Source organism: Amia ocellicauda, chromosome 14 (genome assembly GCF_036373705.1).
Source record: "Amia ocellicauda isolate fAmiCal2 chromosome 14, fAmiCal2.hap1, whole genome shotgun sequence".
Taxonomy (NCBI): Eukaryota; Metazoa; Chordata; class Actinopteri; order Amiiformes; family Amiidae; genus Amia; species Amia ocellicauda.
The window spans coordinates 15,449,229-15,469,773 of record NC_089863.1 but is presented as its reverse complement, the minus strand read 5'-3'; the positions used below and the strand labels follow the sequence as shown (position 1 = coordinate 15,469,773).

Sequence of the window (20,545 nt, the reverse complement as noted above, 5' to 3'; positions counted from 1 at the left end):
CTGGTTGCTCTCCTCTGAACTGCCTCTAGAGCAGCGATATCTTTCTTGAACTGTGGAGCCCAGAACTGTACACAGTATCCAGATGAGCTCTAACTAGTGCATTGTACAGTCTGAACATCACTGCCCTTGTTCTCAATTCTACACTTTTGACAATATACCCTAGCATTCTGTTTGCCTTTTTTATTGCTTCCCCACATTGTTGGGATGGAGAAAGTGAGGAGTCCACATAGACTCGTATGTCTTTCTCATGTGATACTTCATCTAGTTCTATTCCTCCTATAGTGTAATTATAGTGGACATTTTTGTTACCTGCGTATATTACCTTGCACTTGTCCACATTGAATTTCATTTGCCAGGTGTTGGCCCACAACTGAATATTATCTAAGTCCCCCTGAATAGCCTGTGCTGCCGAGATTGTATCTGCTGAGCCACCTATTTTAGTATCATTTGCAAATTTGACAAGTTTGCTAACTATCCCAGAGTCCAGATCATTAATATAGATTAGAAAAAGCAAGGGCCCTAGTACTGATCCATGTGGAACTCCACTAACAACCTCACTCCAGTTAGAAGTGACTCCTCTAATCGACACCCTCTGTTTCCTATACATCAACCAGTTCATAATCCATCTACTTACATTACCCTGAATGCCTACAGCTTCCAATTTGAGGATCAGTCTTTGGTGTGGAACCTTATCAAAAGCTTTTTGGAAATCTAAGTATATCATATCATGTGCTTTCACATGATCTACAGCTGCAGTTGCATGTTCAAAAAATTCTAATAAATTAGTAAGACATGATCTGCCTCGTGTAAACCCATGTTGACTATCTCCAAGAATATGGAATATGGAAGTGATGCAGGTGAGACTGATTGGTCTGTAATTTCCTGGCTCAGTTTTGTCCCCTTTCTTGTGGATTGGTTTGACATTTGCTGTCTTCCAGTCAGTTGGCACATCCCCTGTTCTAAGTGTCATTTGGAATATTTGAGTTAGCGGCCTATAAATAATTTCTCTCATTTCTTTAAGTACTGTTGGAAATATCCCATCTGGCCCAGGTGATTTGTTTGTTTTTAATTCTGCTAGTCCCTTTAGTACCTCCTCCTCATTTATCCTGATCTCTCTTAGGATTTGCCTGGACTGGTTGTTAACCCGTGGCATGTCATCTGTTTTTTCTTTTGTAAAAACCTCTGTGAAATACTAATTTAGAACATTTGCCACATCTTGTTATTTTTCCACGATACCTCAATTTTTGCTCTTTATCTGTTTCACTTCCTCCTTTATTGACCGCTTGCTGTTGTAATATTGAAAAAAGCTCTTTGCATCAGTTTTAGCTCCAAGACCTATGTTTCTTTCTATTTCCCTCTTTGCGTTCCTGGTCCCTTTCTTAAGATCTCTTTGCAGCTCAACATATTCTATGCATTTTGTTTCGTCACCATCCCTTTTATATGCGCTATACAACATTTTCTTTCTCTTGATCTTTTTTTGCATACCTCCATTAAAACATTTTGGCCAGTGTTTTTTGGTCCTCAATTTGATAAGTTTTGGTACAAATTTCTCCTGAGCCTCAAGTACTATATTCTTAAAATATACCCATCCATTTTCAACTGACTCTGTATCCAATGTGCTCCAGTCTACCTCTTCTAAGTGCTATCTCATACCTTCAAGGTTTGCTTTTCTAAAATTGCAGACCATTGTTTTAGACTTGGACCTTGTTTTTTGAAAGAATGCCTCAAAACTAATCATATTGTGATCACAATTTGCCATTGGTTCTCTAACTACTGTCCCCCTGACTCTGTCTTGGTCATTTGAAAAGATCAAGTCAATACATGCGCTCTCTCCAGTTGGTTCCCTGACAAATTGAGTTAGAAAGCAGTCATTTACCATCTCAACCATTTCTATTTCTGCTTCTGTAGTCCTCACTGGGCTTTCCCAGTCTAAGTTGGGAAATTGAAATCCCCCATTATAACAGCCACATCCTTGCTACATGCAGTCCTGATTACACTGTACAATGCAACATCTTTCTGAATATCTAAGTTGGGTGGTCTGTAACACACTCCTACCGCTAATCCTCCAGATCTCTTGTTCAAAAGTTTCACCCACAAAGATTCTGTTCCATTACTGGGATCTAATACAAGTTCTTCTGCCTCAATGTCATTTTTCACATATAATGCTACCCCACCCCCTCTTCAATTTTGCCTGTCTCTCCTAAACTGTGTGTATCCTTCCAACTTGTATTCATCCCCATCATTTTCTGTAAGCCATGTTTCTGTCACTCCTACAACATCATAGTAACATGCCAGCACTGTGGCTTCCAAGTCTAACATCTTGTTCCTTATACTCCTGGCATTGAGGTACAAACATTTCAGGACTTTCCTAGTAGCAGTTTCCCTTGGTTTTCTTTCCTTAGAGGAACATCTCCCATTGTCAGAGCTCCCTGCACCCCTGGTTCCTAGTTTAAATGATTCTCAATGTCACTGCACATACTCTCTCCCAATGCATTAGCCCCCCTTCTGTTTAGATGTAGACTGTCCGGTTTGTACAGGTCCCATCTATCCCAGAAGAAAGACCAATGCTCCATAAACCTAAACCCCTCTTCCCTACACCAAGCTTTCAACCACGTGTTAAACTTTCTAATCTCTGCCTGTCTCCCTGGCCTGGCATGTGGTACTGGAAGTATTTCAGAGAAAACTACCATCGAGGTTCTGCTCTTTAGTTTTGTTCCTAACTCTTTAAATTTGTCTTGCAGAACCTCTGTCCTACCTTTTCCTATGTCTTTGGTTCCAATGTGGACCATGACCAGTGGATTCCTCCCGGCTTTGGCCAGTAGCCCGTCTACTAGTTTAGGGAGATCTGCAACCTGAGCACCAGGCAGGCAAGATACCATGCGGGTCTCCTTGTCACTAGAACACACTGTGTGATCTACACCTCTAAGAATTGAGTCACCTACTATAACTACTACTTCTTCTGGTGGGGAGTGGGCACCATGGTGCTCTGGTGCTCAACTGCCCCCCCATCACCCTCTGAGCTATCACTGTCCAACTCGGTGTCCAGCAGTTGGAACCTGTTGAGCAATTCTAGCTCTTGGGGTGTCTCTAGGGGTTGTGCACGCCCTTTTCTGTAACCCAGCAGTTCTCTACGCTGTCCTGCTCTAAGGTCTCAACTTTCCTAGGTTTTGGCGTACACACCATCTTTCTCATGGGCTGATTGACCAATTCTTCTATATCCCTAATACAGCGCAGATCGACAAGCTGAGCCTCAAGATCACGAATCCTTGATCTCTAGGATTTCAACCTGCCGACAACGATCACAAATGAAGCCTTCTTGGATGAGTTCATCCAGGAAGGCAATCATTCTGCAAGCCTGACCCTAACCCCACCTGGCTCCTCCTGCAACAGAATTCCTGTTAGTCCTAGACAAAATCTCCCTTCTCCAACCCGTTTACTTTCACCAACTCAGCAGCTGAACTGAATTGACTTCAATTTAGGCAAACTACAGACAATGCTAACTTCAATTAAGGAAAACTTAACAAAATGAGCAATGCTAAGACTGGTCTGAAACTAGTCAAACAACAAGATGGCTTCCTCTCACCTGTACTCTCCTGTCTCTCTCTGTGGCAACTTGTAAATACTTCTGTTATGTATTGCATATATATATATATATATATATATATATATATATATATATATATATATATATGTATTGCACCTGTATTGTAGTAACAGCGACTGTTTGTTAGTTACTTAGCACACTTTGTTCACAAATCGACACACAGTTTCTGTAAATTAGAAGTGGTTACATTGTAGGCTTTAATTATTTAGCATTGTTTGAGAGCTATTGATTAGTGTAACTGTGTGTCCAGCACTGCCCTTGTCTGTATTCAGATCTAAAGTGGTCATTAATTGTGCTTTTAACAGTCCTAACTGGGAGGGAACGCGGCATCCTGACAGCCTTGTGTCATTCAACGTTATGCAGGTGTGTACCCTCCTGATTAGGTGCAGGTGGAGTTTTTAACAGCCCCCTTGACCTCTGTGTCAGCAGTCAGCGCCAGCAGCCTTCAGTGCCCCCTTCCGAATGGCCCCATCTCTCGGGAAGTCTGTGGAACTGCCACTCAGCTTCCAACAAGGCCGACTTCATGCCTACCACCACTCTCTGGATTTCCTTGCACTCACCGAAACATGGATCTCCCCAGAGAACACAACCACCCCTGCTTCCCTATCCTCTCCGTTTGTCCTGTCCCACTCCCCTCATCTTACCTGGCGGGGAGGAGGAACAGGGCTCCTGCCCTCCCCTTCTCTCCTCTTCTCCATCCCCACCTTTATCTACTCTATCACTAGATAGCTGTGACTAACAGCTTTGAATTCCATGCAGTGGAACTCACCTCTCCCTCTTACCTCTTCTTTTTAGTTCTCTAATGCCCTCCCGGTCCACTCACCTCCTTCCTGGATTAACTCAACATTCTTCTTTGCTCCCTCCCCTCACTGTCCTCACCTACCATTCTCCTGGGAGACTTCAACAGCCACCTCTCCAACCCCTCCCACTCTGCCAGATTTTATCCCCTCTTCCACTCATTTAACTTCTCTCTATCCACGTCTCCCTCCACTCACAGGGCAGGCCACCAGCTAGACCTCATCTTCTCTAGAAGCTGCTCCCCTTCGAAGCTCTCTGTGAAAAGCTCTCACCTGGAAAGCTCTGACCACCACTTCATCTCTTTCTCCTTCTCTCCCCTCCCTCCCACCCCACCCACTCTCTCTATCACCTCCTGCCGTAATCTCCGCTCCGTCTCCCCCTCCACCCTTGCCTCCTGTACAGCCCAGTTTGGCCCCAAGGGGCCTCTGTGGCTCCTGTCTGGAGTGTTGCCGAGGCCCCCTAACGGTGCACCTCGGGGCAGGCTCCCTTATCAGCTCGCTGCCTCCTCCCTTGTGACGGCTTGGTTATACAGTAACCCCTCCCCCTTGGGCAGTGCTTCCGACTTGAAAGATAATGATAGGTTGCGTATGCAACCCCGGTTATCTGAAAAAGGAAGCACTGCCCAAGGGTTGCAAGGTCGTGCGGGAGTCCTGGCTCCCGGCAAAAGAGGACAAACCTGCCAGACATCACGTTTTATAGAACAGGAAGTGGAAGTGACGAGCGCAGGGGCCAATGGCAGCTTTGATAGAGTGACGTTTCGATCGGGTTCCTTCGGAAGTGCACAGAAACCCCTCCCCCTTGGGCAGTGCTTCCTTTTTCAAATAACCGGGGTTGCATACACAACCTATTGTTTTTCATCTAAATATTAATTATTATTAATTAATATTTAATCAATATGTTGTGTATTTTTCTTTATACCAGGTATTTTATTAGTGCTTGGGTAATGCATAAGTTTGATAACATGAAAACCCCCAAATATATGACAAGTACATTTCCATATAGATAAGGTATTGAAATATTTCATTCAGATTGTTTCAATGAAAACAATTACATACATTTAAAAAAATATTTGGAACTCCAATTCGTCTCATTCCCGTAGAATGACCCATATATGTGTGTATCCAATTAGCTGTAGATCTGGTGTGTCTGCACAGAAGTAGAAATTTAACTCGATAGTGATCAGAAACTCAACCTGTTTCTCAGACTCTCAAGTTGTTTTTTAAAAGGTACAAACACACAGCAGCCCTCAGACACACAGCATCACTGGCCACAGTGCTACTCAGCTGATCTCCGCTCAGATACAGGCCACCTGCATGAGCTGCACTCTGTGATGCAGAGATTGTGTGACAGATGTGTGGTCTGAGATATAGAAGGGTGTTGAGAGGAGCACAGTACAGATATTCTTTGCTATAGCACCCTATAGTCCGATCCATGGAGGCCCAACCTCGCAACTTACAGGACTTAAAGGATCTGCTGCTACCGTCCTGGTGCCAGATACCACAGCACACCTTCAGAGGTCTAGTAGAGTCCATGCCTCGACGAGTCAGGGCTGTTTTGGCAGCTAAAGGGGGACGGACACAATATTAGGCAGGTGGTCATAATGTTATGGCTGATCGGTGTATGTGTGTATTAATTACACTTCACTCACCTGGCAGATGAGGCAGTAAAGCATATTCATTTCTTGCACCCTCTAATTTACATATCATTTAGGAATTTACGCAAGTTATTGCGATTGAAAACAACACAATGCACAATAATTCAATACAATACATTCAAGTTCATTATAATACAGTGCAGTAGAATACATTATTGTGTAATAGAATGCATTTCAATGCAAATCAAATTAACAAAGTAATGATTGCATGCAATTGGAGAAATTACACTATGACATACTATGGTGTAGTAGAGGTTGATGCTGCTGACTTCACCAGGAGCTGGAAGTGCTGGGCGACAGGCTGGTACATAACCATTATTTATTAAAATATATCAACTTGAGATGAAGGGTGTGAATACCTTCCAATACAACTGTACGTCCCTGTGGCCCACATAGCTGTGACTGCCACGGCCTAGGCATAGATGTCCTTCTCCTTCCCAGTGCTGACTGTTTGGATGCACAGGAGCTAAATTCCTGACTTCATGTTGTGTCCCTGCGCTCTGCTGCCACAGTTGATAACGTCAACGTAGTCTTGTGTGAGGTTGGTTTTCTATGAAAAGCACAACGGGGAAAATTATGCAGAAACGTATCACCCCAGACCACATGGTGTTCTCTGATTGTGGCACAGTAACGTCTGCACATTTAATATCAGTCCTTCTCTGAAACCTCAATGCCTATCACTAGTTTTGCAGGCATATATACAGTTTATTTGATTGAGTTGAATTAAACAATATTTTAATTTGGAGTCTCTTCAATGCCATATTTATAACAATTATTTTGACCATATCCCCTGGACTCTACAAATTTGTATTGCCACATCATCTTGTTTTTCTGTGCTTCCATTCTTACAATGCTGCCACAATGTTATTCTGTTTGCTAGGAAAGGACTGAACTCTAAAGATAATATACTTTGGTGCTGAAAATTACCGTGCAAACACCTGACCGACTGTTCCCTCCATGACTGGCTTTCCCCCATTATAAACCAGAAAAGAAATACATTCCTGCTATGGAAAGCAGGGGAGAGAGCCTGGGAGTGTGTAAACAGTGTGTAAACAGTGACACAGAGAGAGAGAGAGGTGCAGTAGATTAGTCATGTTCAGTAGGTGCAGTAGAAAAGTGATGTTACCTCAAGGGCTACAGTACAGTTCAATTGTCATATTACAGCAGGGGGCTGCAACAGAAGGACCATAGAAAAGTGATATTACAACAACGGCCTACAGAACTGCTTTGATCCAAAACAATCAGAGAGCTGTAGGCAGAGGGGCTGAATTTCAAACCCCATTTCATGAAACTTATCACTGTCAAACATCTGTGGTCTCCTTTATCTCACAGTGAAGTTCGCAAAATAACTGCACAAGTTTCTGCTCATCTGATCACAGTGAGGATACAATCTACAGGGCTTACGAGAACTGCATGGGAGGTAGTAATCATGCAGATTGTACAACATGTGAAACAAGATGGAGAGAGATACAGACAGAGATGGAAAGAAAGAGAGAGAGAGCACACACTTCAGATCCTGTGAGAAACAACGCTGCACAGTGCTACTCCTGTTGGAAATGTCCACACTGTTCTCAGCCTGGCATCCGGTCTGACAAGGACCTGGTTTCTGGTACCTGAAACCACCAGGCCAGCCTGACCAGGGCCACTGCTTCACTGCCAGAGCTCCCAGAGCCAGCAGCAGGAGTCTGGGAAACAGCATCTCTTTGTGTCTCAATGGTGTGGCCACCTGCCACCACTGTGTCAATGCTGACAGGGTCACTGTGGACACCAAGCAGAGCTGATCCACCATGAACAGCAGTGCCAGCCTGAGCTCTTTCTTTGCTTTAAACAGGTGAGCAAATGCCCCTCTCCTACAATCAGGAACGCCTTGTGAAAACCGAGAAGAGCATCGGTTTTGTCTGGCAGAGGCCGTGTCCAAGGAGACTCATTAAGATCTGTATAATGGGCAGCACAAAGCAGGTCAACCAGCAGCAGGTTAGTGGAGGGGAGGGTGGTAAACTAAATGACAATCAAACAGGCCAAACAGTGGTAAGAGGATGAAGTACAATTTTACCATAGTTGCACTGTTAGCTTGTGTGTGTGGATAGGGGAGAGGTTTGTGTACTGTGGGTGTGTCAGTGGGTGTCTCCCTGTGAGAGTTTGTGACATTGGGGTCTATATTAAGAGCAATGTCTCCAGTGGGGTACAGCACAGTGGTGGAGAATAGGTCCTCAGTGTCCAGTGAGCTGCAGTAGTTGTTGAGAGTCAGTGCTCAGTGTCCAGTGAGCTGCAGTAGTTGTTGAGAGTCAGTCCTCAGTGTCCAGTGAGCTGAAGTAGTTGTTGAGAGTCAGTGCTCAGTGTCCAGTGAGCTGCAGTAGTTGTTGAGAGTCAGTGCTCAGTGTCCAGTGAGAATCCAGGAGGATCAAGATGCTTCTCCTGCAGCTGCTGTTCTCTGTTTTGCTCCTGAACACCTATGAAGGTAAGAAGATAATTATGATTCAATTCAGTTGTGTTTGCTGAAGTGGAATGACAGTTTTGAAGCTCTAGATGAAATATCATTAATTCATATTCTTGTGCTCTTTCTCTCCCTCTGTACCTCTCTCTGTCACTGGACTCAGTGTGCTGATGAAACACAGACATTTCTAGAAAATTGTACTTCTCTATGGCATATCTCTCTCACATTTTCAACTAGAATCTCTCCCTCTCTAATGATACACCGATCAGCCATAACATTATGACCACTGACAGGTGAAGTGAATTAAACTGATAATCTCGTTATCATGGCACCTGTCAGTGGGTGGGATATATTAGTGAACATTTTGTCCTCAAAGTTGATGTGTTAGAAGCAGGAAAAATGGGCAAGCGTAAGGATCTGAGCAACTTTGACAAGAGCCAAATTGTGATGGCTAGACGACTGGGTCAGAGCATCTCCAAAACTGCAGCTCTTGTGGGGTGTTCCCGGTCTGCAGTGGTCAGTACCTATCAAAAGTGGTCCAAGGAAGGAAAAGCGGTGAACCGACGACAGGGTCATGGGCGGCCAAGGCTCATTGATGCACGTGGGGAGCGAAGGCTGGCCCGTGTGGTCCGATCCAACAGACGAGCTACTGTAGCTCAGATTGCTGGAAAAGTGAATGCTGGTTCTGATAGAAAGGTGTCAGAACACACAGTGCATCGCAGTTTGTTGCGTATGGGGCTGCGTAGCCGCAGACCAGTCAGGGTGCCCATGCTGACCCCTGTCCACTGCCGAAAGCGCCTACAATGGGCACGTGAGCATCAGAACTGGACCACGGAGCAATGGAAGAAGGTGGCCTGGTCTGATGAATCACAAGTTCAAGGTGTTGACTTGGCCTCCAAATTCCCCAGATCTCAATCCAATCGAGCATCTGTGGGATGTGCTGGACAAACAAGTCCGATCCATGGAGGCCCCACCTCGCAACTTACAGGACTTAAAGGATCTGCTGCTAACGTCTTGGTGCCAGATACCACAGCACACCTTCAGAGGTCGAGTGGACAGTGGCGATTGTAGAGTCTATGGGGGCCCTAGGCAAAATATTTCCTGGCGATGTTTTCTCCGTTGAGACCGGGTGGGGTGGGAGACTGGGTAGGTGTTGACAGTGATTTCTCTTTCCCGCTCGGTGCCCAGGCAATTGCCTGGGATGCCTACCCCCTTGCGACACCTCTGCTAGGCAGGTGGTCATAATGTTATAGTTGATCGGTGTATGTCTGTTAATCGCTGAAGGATTCATTGTTTTCTCCCTCTCTCTCTCTCTCTCTCTCTCTCTCTCTCTCTCTCTCTCTCTCTCTCTCTCTCTCTCTCTCTCCGCAGTGTCCAGCAGTCCTCTGTCCAAGAGCTCTATAGTGGGGGGTCAGGATGCAAAGGAGGGACAGTGGCCCTGGCAGGCCTATCTCCAGATCATGTGGAAGGATAACCCTGGATACGCTACCATCTGTGGAGGCTCCCTGATCAGTCAGCACTGGGTTCTCACTGCAGCGCACTGCTTTGACATGTGAGCGCCTCCTGTATTATGATGACCACTGGTTTTAATCATAATTATAATTATATAATATATAATATGATGAAAAACATCATCTTCTGTTTTCCAGACCCTATGTCTTTGAGAAATCGCATGTGCTCCTGGGAGTGTACAGGCTAACACAACACAACTCACATGTAAAAAGGCTTGCCTTAAAGAGGGAGCCCATCATACACAAGAGCTACATGGTAAACCAATACCAGGAAGGCCGTGACATCGCCCTGGTAGAGCTCAGCGGGTCAGTGTCCTACAGTCAGTACATCAGTCCTGTAACTCTGGCTGAGGCTAATGCTGACGACTTCACCTGGGGCTGGGAGTGCTGGGCGACCGGCTGGGGGACAATTGGAAAGGATGGTAGGAGAGCAGTGACTGAATGTGACAGTGGTCAGAATCAGATCATACTTTCTGTGGTGCTTATACATATATATAATTAATACTTTATAATTATTATCTTTTATAAAACATTATTATAGGTATATCGATATCTCTCTCTCTCTCTCTCTCTCTCTCTCTCTCTCTCTCTCTCTCTCTCTCTCTCTGCAGTGCCTCTACCAGACCCTAAAACCCTGCAGGAGGTTAAACTGCCAATCGTAAGCAATGAACTCTGTAAAAAATATTATAACATCAAACCAGAGATGCTGTGTGCTTGGGATGAACATGGAATAAAAAGTACCTGCCAGGTACGCCACATGCAGCATTGTGTGTTACTGTTTATTAATGAATGACTTGATTCATTAATTTGGTGACACTGTACAATAATGGGCACCACTTCCTAATGAACTGACTAGAGGAATAATGCATGAATACCTTCCACAGCTCTGAGCTCTGCTGTGAATCACATGTATAACAAGGTGAGGGTCAGAGTTAGGTGTAGGGTTGGGGATTATAAATTCAGTGGAAGTAGACGAGGCATCCTTGTGTTTTCCTGTCAGATTCATACATTGATTCATAGTTTTCCTGTTGAAAGCAGTCATATTAATGTTAGTGTACAATGTCTTGACAAACCCCCCTGGAGTCTACAAATGTGTGTTACCACAATGTCATATTGTTTTTTGGTTAGTTGGGAGGCAGGGTTACGCGTATTTTAACAGTGAGAGACGGAATAACAACAAAAATATCCAGAAAAACGCATTTCAAAACAGTTATAAATTGATTTGCATGTTAATGCAAATGTAAATATTGCATGTAAATAAGTATTTGATCCCCTATCAATCAGCAAGATTTCTGGCTCGCAGGTGACTTTTATACAGGTAACGAGCTGAGATTAGGAGCACTCTCATTAACATGCAAATCAATTTATAATTTTTTTGAAATGCGTTTTTCACGATTTTGTTGTTGTTATTCTGTCTCTCACTGTTAAAATACACCTACCATTAAAATTATAGACTGATCATTTCTTTGTCAGTGGGCAAACGTACAAAATCAGCAGGGGATCAAATACTTTTTTTTCCTCACTGTATATTATGTACGATTAATAATTGACTTTCAATAACAACTGATCCTCTCTCTCTCTCTCTCTCTCTCTCTCTCCCTCTCTCTCTATTTCTCTCTGTCTCTCACTGCAGGGTGACTCTGGGGGTCCTCTGGTCTGTAAGAATAAAAAGTTGTCCTGGGTCCAGGCTGGGATCACCAGTTTTGGGAAAAACTCTACATCACCCAACGCTCCAGGGGTCTTCACCCGGGTCTCTAGCTTCCGCCACTGGATAAAGCAGCACAGTGGTGTCTGAGGCCCCTACTGAGGACAGCGCCCCCTACCTGTCTGTCTGGCTCACTGCACGCTCTGCTGCTCCCAGATCTGATATCTGTTCAGACCAGCAGTTTATATCACCTGTACTGTTTCCCCTCCTCTCTCCCTGTGTCTCCCTGTCCTGTTGTTTGTGTTTACTACTGAGGGACATCATCTAGATCATGATAAAATAAATACTATGAAAATAAGGTCAAATACAATTCTGAAACTTTACATGGAGTACTCTACATTGACATTAAGTTATTATAGACAATTTAAAACAATTGTGTACACATTATACTTTTGGAGAAAGAGTGTATTTCTGTGTGTCCAGATCATTCTGTGTTCATTCCTGAGGGCTGCCCTGCTCTCTCCTCTCCCACTGTGATATCAGCTGCTGCTCTTGACTCTGCTCTGCTATAAGAGATCAGTTGTACTGAGACTCTGCTGAACAGCTCAATAAAACCACAAAGCATTCAAACACCTGGTCTGGGGCTGCACTTCAATTATTGATCCACTGACTACCAGACATGTTTCTATGTAGTATTCTTGCTGTACTCCTTCATTATCTTTAGATGTTTCCCATTTGTGTTCTTGCTCTTTTTCCATGGCTCATGTGATATGTGAAGGGAAACATAAATATGAAAATTCAAGGGGGGAAGAACACTTCCGATAGGAACAATATGTATGTGCAGTATGTGTGCATTAATGCATTTACAGATTGATATACTGATTCGGCTGTATCAATCTAGCATAATTAATCAAACTTCATATTTGTGTATGTGACAGTTTCTCTCTCTCTCTCTCTCTCTCTCTCTCTCTCTCTCTCTCTCTCTCTCTCTCTCTCCCCTGTCCTCTGTCTCTCTCTGCAGGGGGAGACATACAAATAGGACACAACGATATACTGTATCATAGAATAGACTTAGAGCAAAAACATCACAATTCAGAGATACATCAGTAAAATTGATTTATAAATGGTACTTATAAGCTTACCTTATAGGTAGAGCTATAACATATAATGCAGTCGTCTTATATCATATGCAATTAAATAACATTATAAGTTGTTTAATATCAGCAAATTAATGGCATGGCAGATTATGATAATAGATTGATGTCAGCATGAAAATGTCATTTTATAATACCTTTTATTAAGTATGTTATTAAATATAACATGTTATAGCAAAAAAGTTTAAATAAAAATGTCTAATAATATATTTATAATTTGTAATAATAATAATCATATAACAATTAATAACGTAATTAATAACGTCTTTATAGACACTGTTGTGAAAGCGTGTGGAGTTGTTTTCCATAAATCCATATCATACCCTGCCCTGTCAGCTTCCTTTCATATCTGATACTGAAATGGATAGTACCGAACGTATCTACCTAAAGATGAAAAGTATGAAAAAAAATTAAATATAAAAAAATAGTCTACCTTTCTATTTACTATCCTTCACCTTCTAGGTGATTATTATGTAGTGAGCTTTACTTTCTCTTTTTTATTTCTTCTGTAATTGTTTTGTGTATAATAAAGTTGAACACCATCACTAAAATACAGTGGCAGGCTGTGTATTTTACACCTAGGCCAAGGCTATCCTACCGAAATTAAACCACCTTCGAATAACCTCACCATGTCACTAGGGTAATAGACTATTGTCTTACGACGTAACCACCCCATATTCACAGGGACAGTAACCTTTATCGAGTGGAATAAAGTGATTTAACACGAAGCTCAACACCTCAAAATCAGGCAGGTGATGGATGAATAAATGAAGTGCAGCCCCAGACCAGGAGTTTGAATGCATTGCAGGTTTATTGCAGTTCATCAGAGTCTCAGTACAACTGATCTCTCATAGCAGAGCAGAGCCAAGAGCAGCAGCTGATATCACAGTGGGAGAGGAGAGAGCAGGGCAGCCCTCAGGGATGAACACAGAGTAAAGCTGTAAAAACAATAGCACTGAATTTAGAGAAAGCGAGAGAAAACAGCTCAGGAACATTTTCTCTAATTTGCACCCTTCTTACATCAGAGAATAGTTGCATTTTTTTATAAACATTTTTCATTTCAACCAATGAATCAATGGCTACTTTAACACCTTGTTCATTAATACTTGCCTACCTTGTTCCCAAGTTTTCTCTACAACATTTGCCACATGTGCAAACAAATAACTTGTTGTCTTCTTGTTTGTTTGTTTTTTGGGGGTTTCTTTTGCTTTTAAGTTTGGAGCAACAAATAAATGAATTAATTACACTTAATGAAGATGGTCTGTGGTCTCGGTCATCTGATGACAGATGTGTCTAGCAGGGTCACGGAGAATCCTTATATGGACTCTGGACCCGTCTGATTGGTCTCTGCAGCGCGCCTCTCCATCTCATCTCTCACTGTGGTTTCCTTATCTATCTTCTCTGCTCCACACATCACAGGCAGCTATTACTGAGAAAAGAGCACCTATCAGTCTAAGGGCTTCTGCAGGAACATCATGTACATCTTCCCAAGAAATGTGAGAAGCTATTAATAAGTTAATATGTGTGTCCATCTAGATTAACACTCCCACAACAGGTTGTGTCAGGTTGCTGTTTGTTTCTGTTTTGGGTCTGAGGCAGCAAGGGAGGCTGTAAACCCAGGGTGTCACATAGTAACCCCCCCTACCCAAAATGCTTATTCACCTATGGCTCATTAAAATGTAGTGGTTACTTAGCTCTTTTACACTAGCTTTCATTATACATCTGACCTGTTCTATTTCCAGAGAAACCCAGAAAAGAGACAGGAGACAGAAGAGACTGCATCTCACTGTGTGTCTCAGTGGTAAAAATACATTATTTCAATAAAAATGTATTACTTTTATAGGTAAGTTTTGAAATATGGCCTGTTACAATTCATCAAATGTCACTTTGCACGCTGTTTTCCTCTCCCCAAAGCTTGGCTAAAGGTGGTAGTGGTGAGCCAGTCTGGCTGACATTTAACAGATGCTATTATTTAGAAATAAAGCATTTTCATGGACAGAATGGGCAGATATCTGACAATCTGTGTCCTGTGTTTCTGTATTTTAATGTCTTTGCAAATAAAAAAATTAAACAACAAACAATAACAACAGAAACCCAGTCAACCAGATCATGCAGGTGATGGATGAATAAATAAAGTGCAGCCCCAGACCAGGAGTTTGAATGCATTGCAGGTTTATTGCAGTTCATCAGAGTCTACTGATCTCTCACAGCAGAGCAGAGCCAAGAGCAGCAGCCGATATCACAGTGGGAGAGGAGAGAGCAGGGCAGCCCTCAGGAATGAACACAGATTAAAGCTGTAAAAAAATATAGCACTGAATTTAGAGAGAGCGAGAGAAAACAACTCAGGCACATTTTCTCTAATTTGTGCCCTCCTTACATTAAGGGGAAACTGGAGAAGCAATAGCCGATGACACATCAAGTGTATATGTTGGTTTGCTAATATAATGACATGGTGTTCCTGTCTTCACTCTCTCTCTGTCTCTTGAGCTTGGGAGCCAGGAGAGGGTGCTGTCTGCACAGCTCAGTGGAAATCGGGCATGTTGGTGTGATTATTTATCCAGTGCAGGAAGCTGGAGACCCGAGTGAACACTGTGGGCTTCAAGGGGGGGTTGCAGTCTTTAGGCCCGTAACTCACGATACCAGCCTGGACCCAACGGTCATTCACCTTACAGACCAGAGGACCTCCACTATCCCCCTGGAGAGAAAAAGAGAGAGAGGGAGGGAGAGAGAGAACGAGACAAATCAGGCACATGAATATGATGATGATTTTGATACAATACATTATGATTGATACCTGTAAATCAATAATTAGATGCATACATGCAATTGTAACTCCTGCACCCTGACTGTTCCCGCTTTCACCACTAGAGTTCACCCAAGCCACACTTTCCCCAGACTCTGTTCCAGGACCCTGATCAACTCCATTATTCAATTATCATCCCAGCTTGCCCTGTTAATCCTCTCCACCTGTTTCCTGTTCCACCCACTCATTACACACCATATATATACGCCTTTGTTCCTCTCACTAAATGTGAAGTCTTGCCTTGCCTTTCTTGCCGCAGTTCTGAGTGATTGTATTGTTATCCTGTCTATCCGTGTATCGGCCGTTGCCTTCTATCTTTTTCACGTCTCCGCATTATCCCCATTATCGTTGTTTGTCTGATCGATCGAACTACCTTCCGTGACTCCAACTATTCCTTGGCTAAACCCTCTTGATTCTTCTGACACTGCTACTGGATTCTACTATCACCAGTCTCCCTCGGTACCAGCCCTGACAGCAATACAGTCAGCTCTTATTATAAAAGCTAGTGAAGACCATGGGCAAAACTGCCGATATGGTGTGAGTGGTGTTATATCGAGGGTATTTAAAAAACTAACAAACACAAAATACTTCTACATGGTGTCTGCAATGAATTCAAAGGTTTTTTTATTTTAAGCTTAACTCCCTGATGCATCATTTACTTTGTGTCAACCAAACATATATTTTTTGTCTCTTTATAAATTCTATCTGAATGTTTTTACATTACTGTACTGGTGGTCATACATTTTATTATACACTACCCGTCAAAAGTTTTAGAACATCTCCATTTTTGAAATTTTCACAGTTTAATGTCTCAATGTACTCTTAAATTAAATCATAGCACAGACAAACAATTGGAGATACAAAATATATCATGGAATCGTTTTGTTGAATTTAATTTAACCCCTTAAGCTGACAAACCCCTTTGGTCTCCTTTAAAGGGCACCAAATCCATGTGCTTCTCTTTAACCCCATGTGTACTTTTCACTGTTGTGTTGTTGCCAAGTGTTTATGAACACATGAAAGCTGAGACTCTCAGCTTTCTAATGATGTTAAGCATTCTCTGATGTGAAAAAATTGTTTTTAAACCCCCTTCACATTTATTTTTCAGTTTTTGGTAACCTAAACTTTTTTTTTAACCTCTGTCAGTTTACTGTTTACTTTTGTACCATTTCAGGTTATTCACTGGAGTTGAACTGCTTAAATTTCCATAAAAACTGGAAATATGGAGGTGTTCTAAAAATTTTGACCGGTTGTCTACGTGGCACAACTCGTTGTTTTTACAGTATCATAAACGTTTCAATCTACTGTATTTATTTTCATATTCATAGATTTCATATTGGTCGACATTTGTTCAGAAAGAATATCAGGCCGTACACGCTGCAGTCCCCAGCCCTACAGCTCCTCACAGTGTTCCCACAGTGCCCCTCTCCTACAGCCCCCAAACTCACTTCACAGGCGCCTCTTGTCGTATTCCCAGCGCAGAGTGTGTGAGCTGGCATCGAGTCCCAGGCTATCTTGCACTGATCAGCCGTCAAAACAGGAACTTCGGCTTGCTGAAGGATTTCTGGGAGAGGTTCTGCAGACAGAGATAGAAATTGAAATAATACAAAATATGACAAACCTAATGTATATTCTGTCTTTTATTATGAGACAATGAGTCCTTGCTGTATTTTTTCAGGCAGGAGTCACTCTTTTTTTCCTGTCATTTACTTTTCTCTTCCTGTTTGTGTTGAGTTGCCAATTTCTTTTCCATGCTCACTCAGTTTTGGATTTGACTAGTTAGGTTCCACTTGCCATCCTTATACTGACACAGGGTTAGATTTCACAAAACTAAAACACTCAAGAAAATGATGTCCATGCTTTTGCTGCCACTTACGTTTGCCTAACGTCCTCCCCCAGCCGGTGATCCAGCACTCCCCGTTATTGGAGAAATCCTCATTCTCCTGGGATACATTGACTGCATTTGAGGACTGTTTTTCACTCAGCAGCACCAAGGCGATGTCATTTCCTGAGGAGTAGTGGTGGAACTTCTCATGCTTGATGACTTTCTGTATCTTGATCATTTTGTGATGGTTGTTGGTCACACTGATCTCCCCCAGGAGCACCCTGGATTTGTCCTGATTGAGAGACCTGAAAATCACAAATGTGGGATAGTGAGACACAGTCCTATCACGGCTGCCCCTTCAATGTCACGTCTGAACTACCCTGTTACAGCCCAAGTGTGTTAGTCCCAAATTGAACTCCAGCTCTGAGTGTGAAATGACTCGCTCCCTCAGCACAGGAATGGGCCACAGGACTCGAGCACCATTAACCACATGTGAGTAAAGCAGGCTGGCCTGCTTATGACACGCTGAGGCCTAACCGTGAGAGTGTGTTATTCTAGTAGAGAATTGTAAAGGTGTATTCTAATCCTATTCTAATAATTAGAGACAATAACTAGGTAAATATATTTGTTTAAAATATCCTAAATATGACTTTCTCCACTTAATCCCATATTGTATTTGATCGGACATGACCTTGTGTGTCACTATTAATGTCTTTTCTCTCTGTTGCCTGTATTGTTCAATCAATTATGTAAAACTTGAAATCTATTCATTACACTTTCGTATTAAGAGGCCCATTCTCAGACTGCAGTTTACTGGTATCACTAAATCCAGCACTGGGTTAAAGGCAAGTAGTGATAAGGAGACTAAGCACTGAAGACCTGAAAGCCCTAATTATGCACATGTGAGTCTGGGGTTTCTGTTCAAGGAGACATGTGGGTGTGACGTGTCAGACCAGAGGAGCCGCTCACCCGTCAAAGCAGTGCGCTGCAGTGAGAACCCACTGGGCGCTGATCAGGGAGCCGCCACACTCAGTGAACCATTCAGAATGATCTGCTTTTTTAGAAAAGATCTTGAGATAGGCCATCCAGGGCCACTGTCCCTCCATCGCATCATGTCCCCCCACGATGGAGCTCCTGAACTGAGGACTGCTGGACACTGGGGAGAGAGGTAGACCACAAGGGGTTAGAGGGGGTTAGTGACCACAAGTTAGTCATACCGAGCAGCACAGTGGAAACCCAGAGTCTGTACTCAGTGTAATTGTGGAGACCCACTGAATCCTCCACTGTGTGTGTGTGTGTGTGTGTGTGTGTGTGTGTGTGTGTGAGTGTGTGAGAGAGAGAGAGAGAGAGTTTACTATAGAGACTTTTACTCATAATTTAAAGGCCTTTGTGCTCCAGAGAAGAGAGATATAGCTGCTGATAGCTGCAGATTTCACAGCTTCCTGTCAGAATTGACTGACGCTTGTGCTGCTGCTTGTGATGTATGTGTTTAGATTGCACTGCTGTAGAACCTTGAATAGCTGACTCTATGCCTTTAAGACATAATGATCAGTTGAGAACAAGGGTTGATTGTTAATGTTTTAATTGTCTGTCTTTGGTGAGGCAGGTGCATTTAATTGGAGAGCATCATTATTCAATAAAAGTGGCTTGTCTTGTGGAGGGCGTGAAATGACGCTAAAGGTGTATTGGGCTGAAACCCTGTATACTCTTATCAGTGGCACATCCTGTGGCAAGACATGTGTACCCTGGAGCATTGATTCTTCATATCTGGCATCTGGTTTCCTGTCATCGCTACATCCTGCACTGCAATGAATCAGCGGACGTGATTAGGGCTGGTCGCTTGTATCATATCAGGGTGTTCATGATTTCAGAAAAAGTGTTCCCATGAGGTGGATGGTATTAATGCATTGCATCCGACTCCAGCAAGAGTAGTCTGTTTCTGAAGGGTTTCGTCTTCATGCAAGCTTCCCCTGGTAAACTTGCCATGATTTTTACTGTGGCTGCAGTCCATTTTTATGTTGGATTACTATACATTTATCCTACCCTCTCAGGGCTTTACTACACTGGGCCTTTATGAACACTGGCCTTCCGTAGTCATCAGGCTTTAGAAATATTTAACATAGTATTTCATAGCTTTATAATGCAGTATAGTGGAGGCATATTGAACCCATAGGAAACTGCTCTTTTGCTATGATACAACCTCAGTGAAACAACATTAAACAAGGGCATTTTATTTTGGTTAAGTTGCATAAAATTAAAACCGTACTCTCTCTCTCACACACACTCTTTCCCTCTTCTGCTTCACACATTGCAAAAGCCCTACGATTATCAGAATCCCTGTATGTGTGAAATTAATGTCTGTCACTGTCTGACATCTTACTTCTTAATGTCTAAATTCTTATCTCCAACCTCTCTACCTCTCTGTTAACATGCTGCAGGTCTCACAAAAGGAACTGTACCTTTGGAGAGGAAAGTGCAGGGGATGGAGAGAGAAAGGAATAAAGCAGAAGTTTATTGGAGAGACACCCAGGACAGAAACACCCAGTCAAAACTTACTTCAGTTAGAATTTAGAGTTTTAATTGTCCTTTCAAATTCTTGTCTTACCTTCAGGAGTGTTCAGGAGCAGCACAGAGAACAGCAGCTGCAGGAAAAGCATCTTGATCCTCCTGGATTCTCACTGGACACAGAGCACTGACTCTCAACAACTACTGCAGCTCACTGGACACTGAGCACTGACTCTCCCCCACTCTAATGGACCTCACTGGAGACAACACGCTTTATATAGACCTCACTGTCATAGGAAGACACCTACAACCATGCCCACAGTCCACAAACCAGCACACACACACACACACACATTGATTTCATTTTAACCCCCAACTGTTGTAAAGTTTAGATATTTTAGGGTTTAGTTTTAATTGGCACAGTTTGCCTTTATTTAAGGTGATTTTTGTTAATTTTTTAGTATATACCCATAGAGTCCAATTTACATACACTTCTTGCCCTGTGTAAGTGTGTGCAATAAAAATACAATTGTTTTTACCTTTACTTCCTTTGTAACCTGTAGTTGTCTGAGAAATCCTGATCTGAGCCTGTGCAGGGTGTCTAAGTGTAGG

General features: G+C 42.8%; 2 protein-coding genes across 2 annotated transcripts; one reads left to right on the top strand and one right to left on the bottom strand.

Moving 5' to 3' along the window:
- Positions 1 to 8,249: 8,249 nt before the first annotated feature.
- On the top strand, positions 8,250 to 12,264 carry LOC136768029 (tryptase). The gene is made up of 5 exons (XM_066722087.1): positions 8,250 to 8,514; positions 9,862 to 10,042; positions 10,140 to 10,423; positions 10,613 to 10,749; positions 11,635 to 12,264. The coding sequence occupies exons 1-5, from the start codon at positions 8,463 to 8,465 to the stop codon at positions 11,794 to 11,796; spliced, it is 816 nt and encodes a 271-aa protein (XP_066578184.1). The 5' UTR covers positions 8,250 to 8,462; the 3' UTR covers positions 11,797 to 12,264.
- A 2,697-nt stretch (positions 12,265 to 14,961) lies between these two features.
- On the bottom strand, positions 14,962 to 20,171 carry LOC136768028 (tryptase-2-like). Its single transcript, XM_066722086.1, has 5 exons — positions 20,034 to 20,171; positions 18,398 to 18,584; positions 17,480 to 17,733; positions 17,052 to 17,179; positions 14,962 to 15,495 (listed from the first exon to the last, which is right to left on the bottom strand). The coding sequence occupies exons 1-5, from the start codon at positions 20,083 to 20,085 to the stop codon at positions 15,322 to 15,324; spliced, it is 795 nt and encodes a 264-aa protein (XP_066578183.1). The 5' UTR covers positions 20,086 to 20,171; the 3' UTR covers positions 14,962 to 15,321.
- Positions 20,172 to 20,545: the final 374 nt, after the last annotated feature.

Bases quoted from the DNA above. Each gene is read 5' to 3' on its own strand.
- LOC136768029 (XM_066722087.1), top strand. From the start codon at position 8,463: ATGCTTCTCCTGCAGCTGCTGTTCTCTGTTTTGCTCCTGAACACCTAT. The intron at 10,043-10,139 runs GTGAGCGCCTCC...TCTGTTTTCCAG, and splicing joins GCAGCGCACTGCTTTGACAT to ACCCTATGTCTTTGAGAAAT. The intron at 10,750-11,634 runs GTACGCCACATG...CTCTCACTGCAG, and splicing joins GAATAAAAAGTACCTGCCAG to GGTGACTCTGGGGGTCCTCT.
- LOC136768028 (XM_066722086.1), bottom strand. From the start codon at position 20,085: ATGCTTTTCCTGCAGCTGCTGTTCTCTGTGCTGCTCCTGAACACTCCT. The intron at 18,585-20,033 runs GTAAGACAAGAA...CTCTCTCCCCAG, and splicing joins GCTCCTGAACACTCCTGAAG to TGTCCAGCAGTCCTCAGTTC. The intron at 17,734-18,397 runs GTGAGCGGCTCC...TGTGATTTTCAG, and splicing joins GCAGCGCACTGCTTTGACGG to GTCTCTCAATCAGGACAAAT.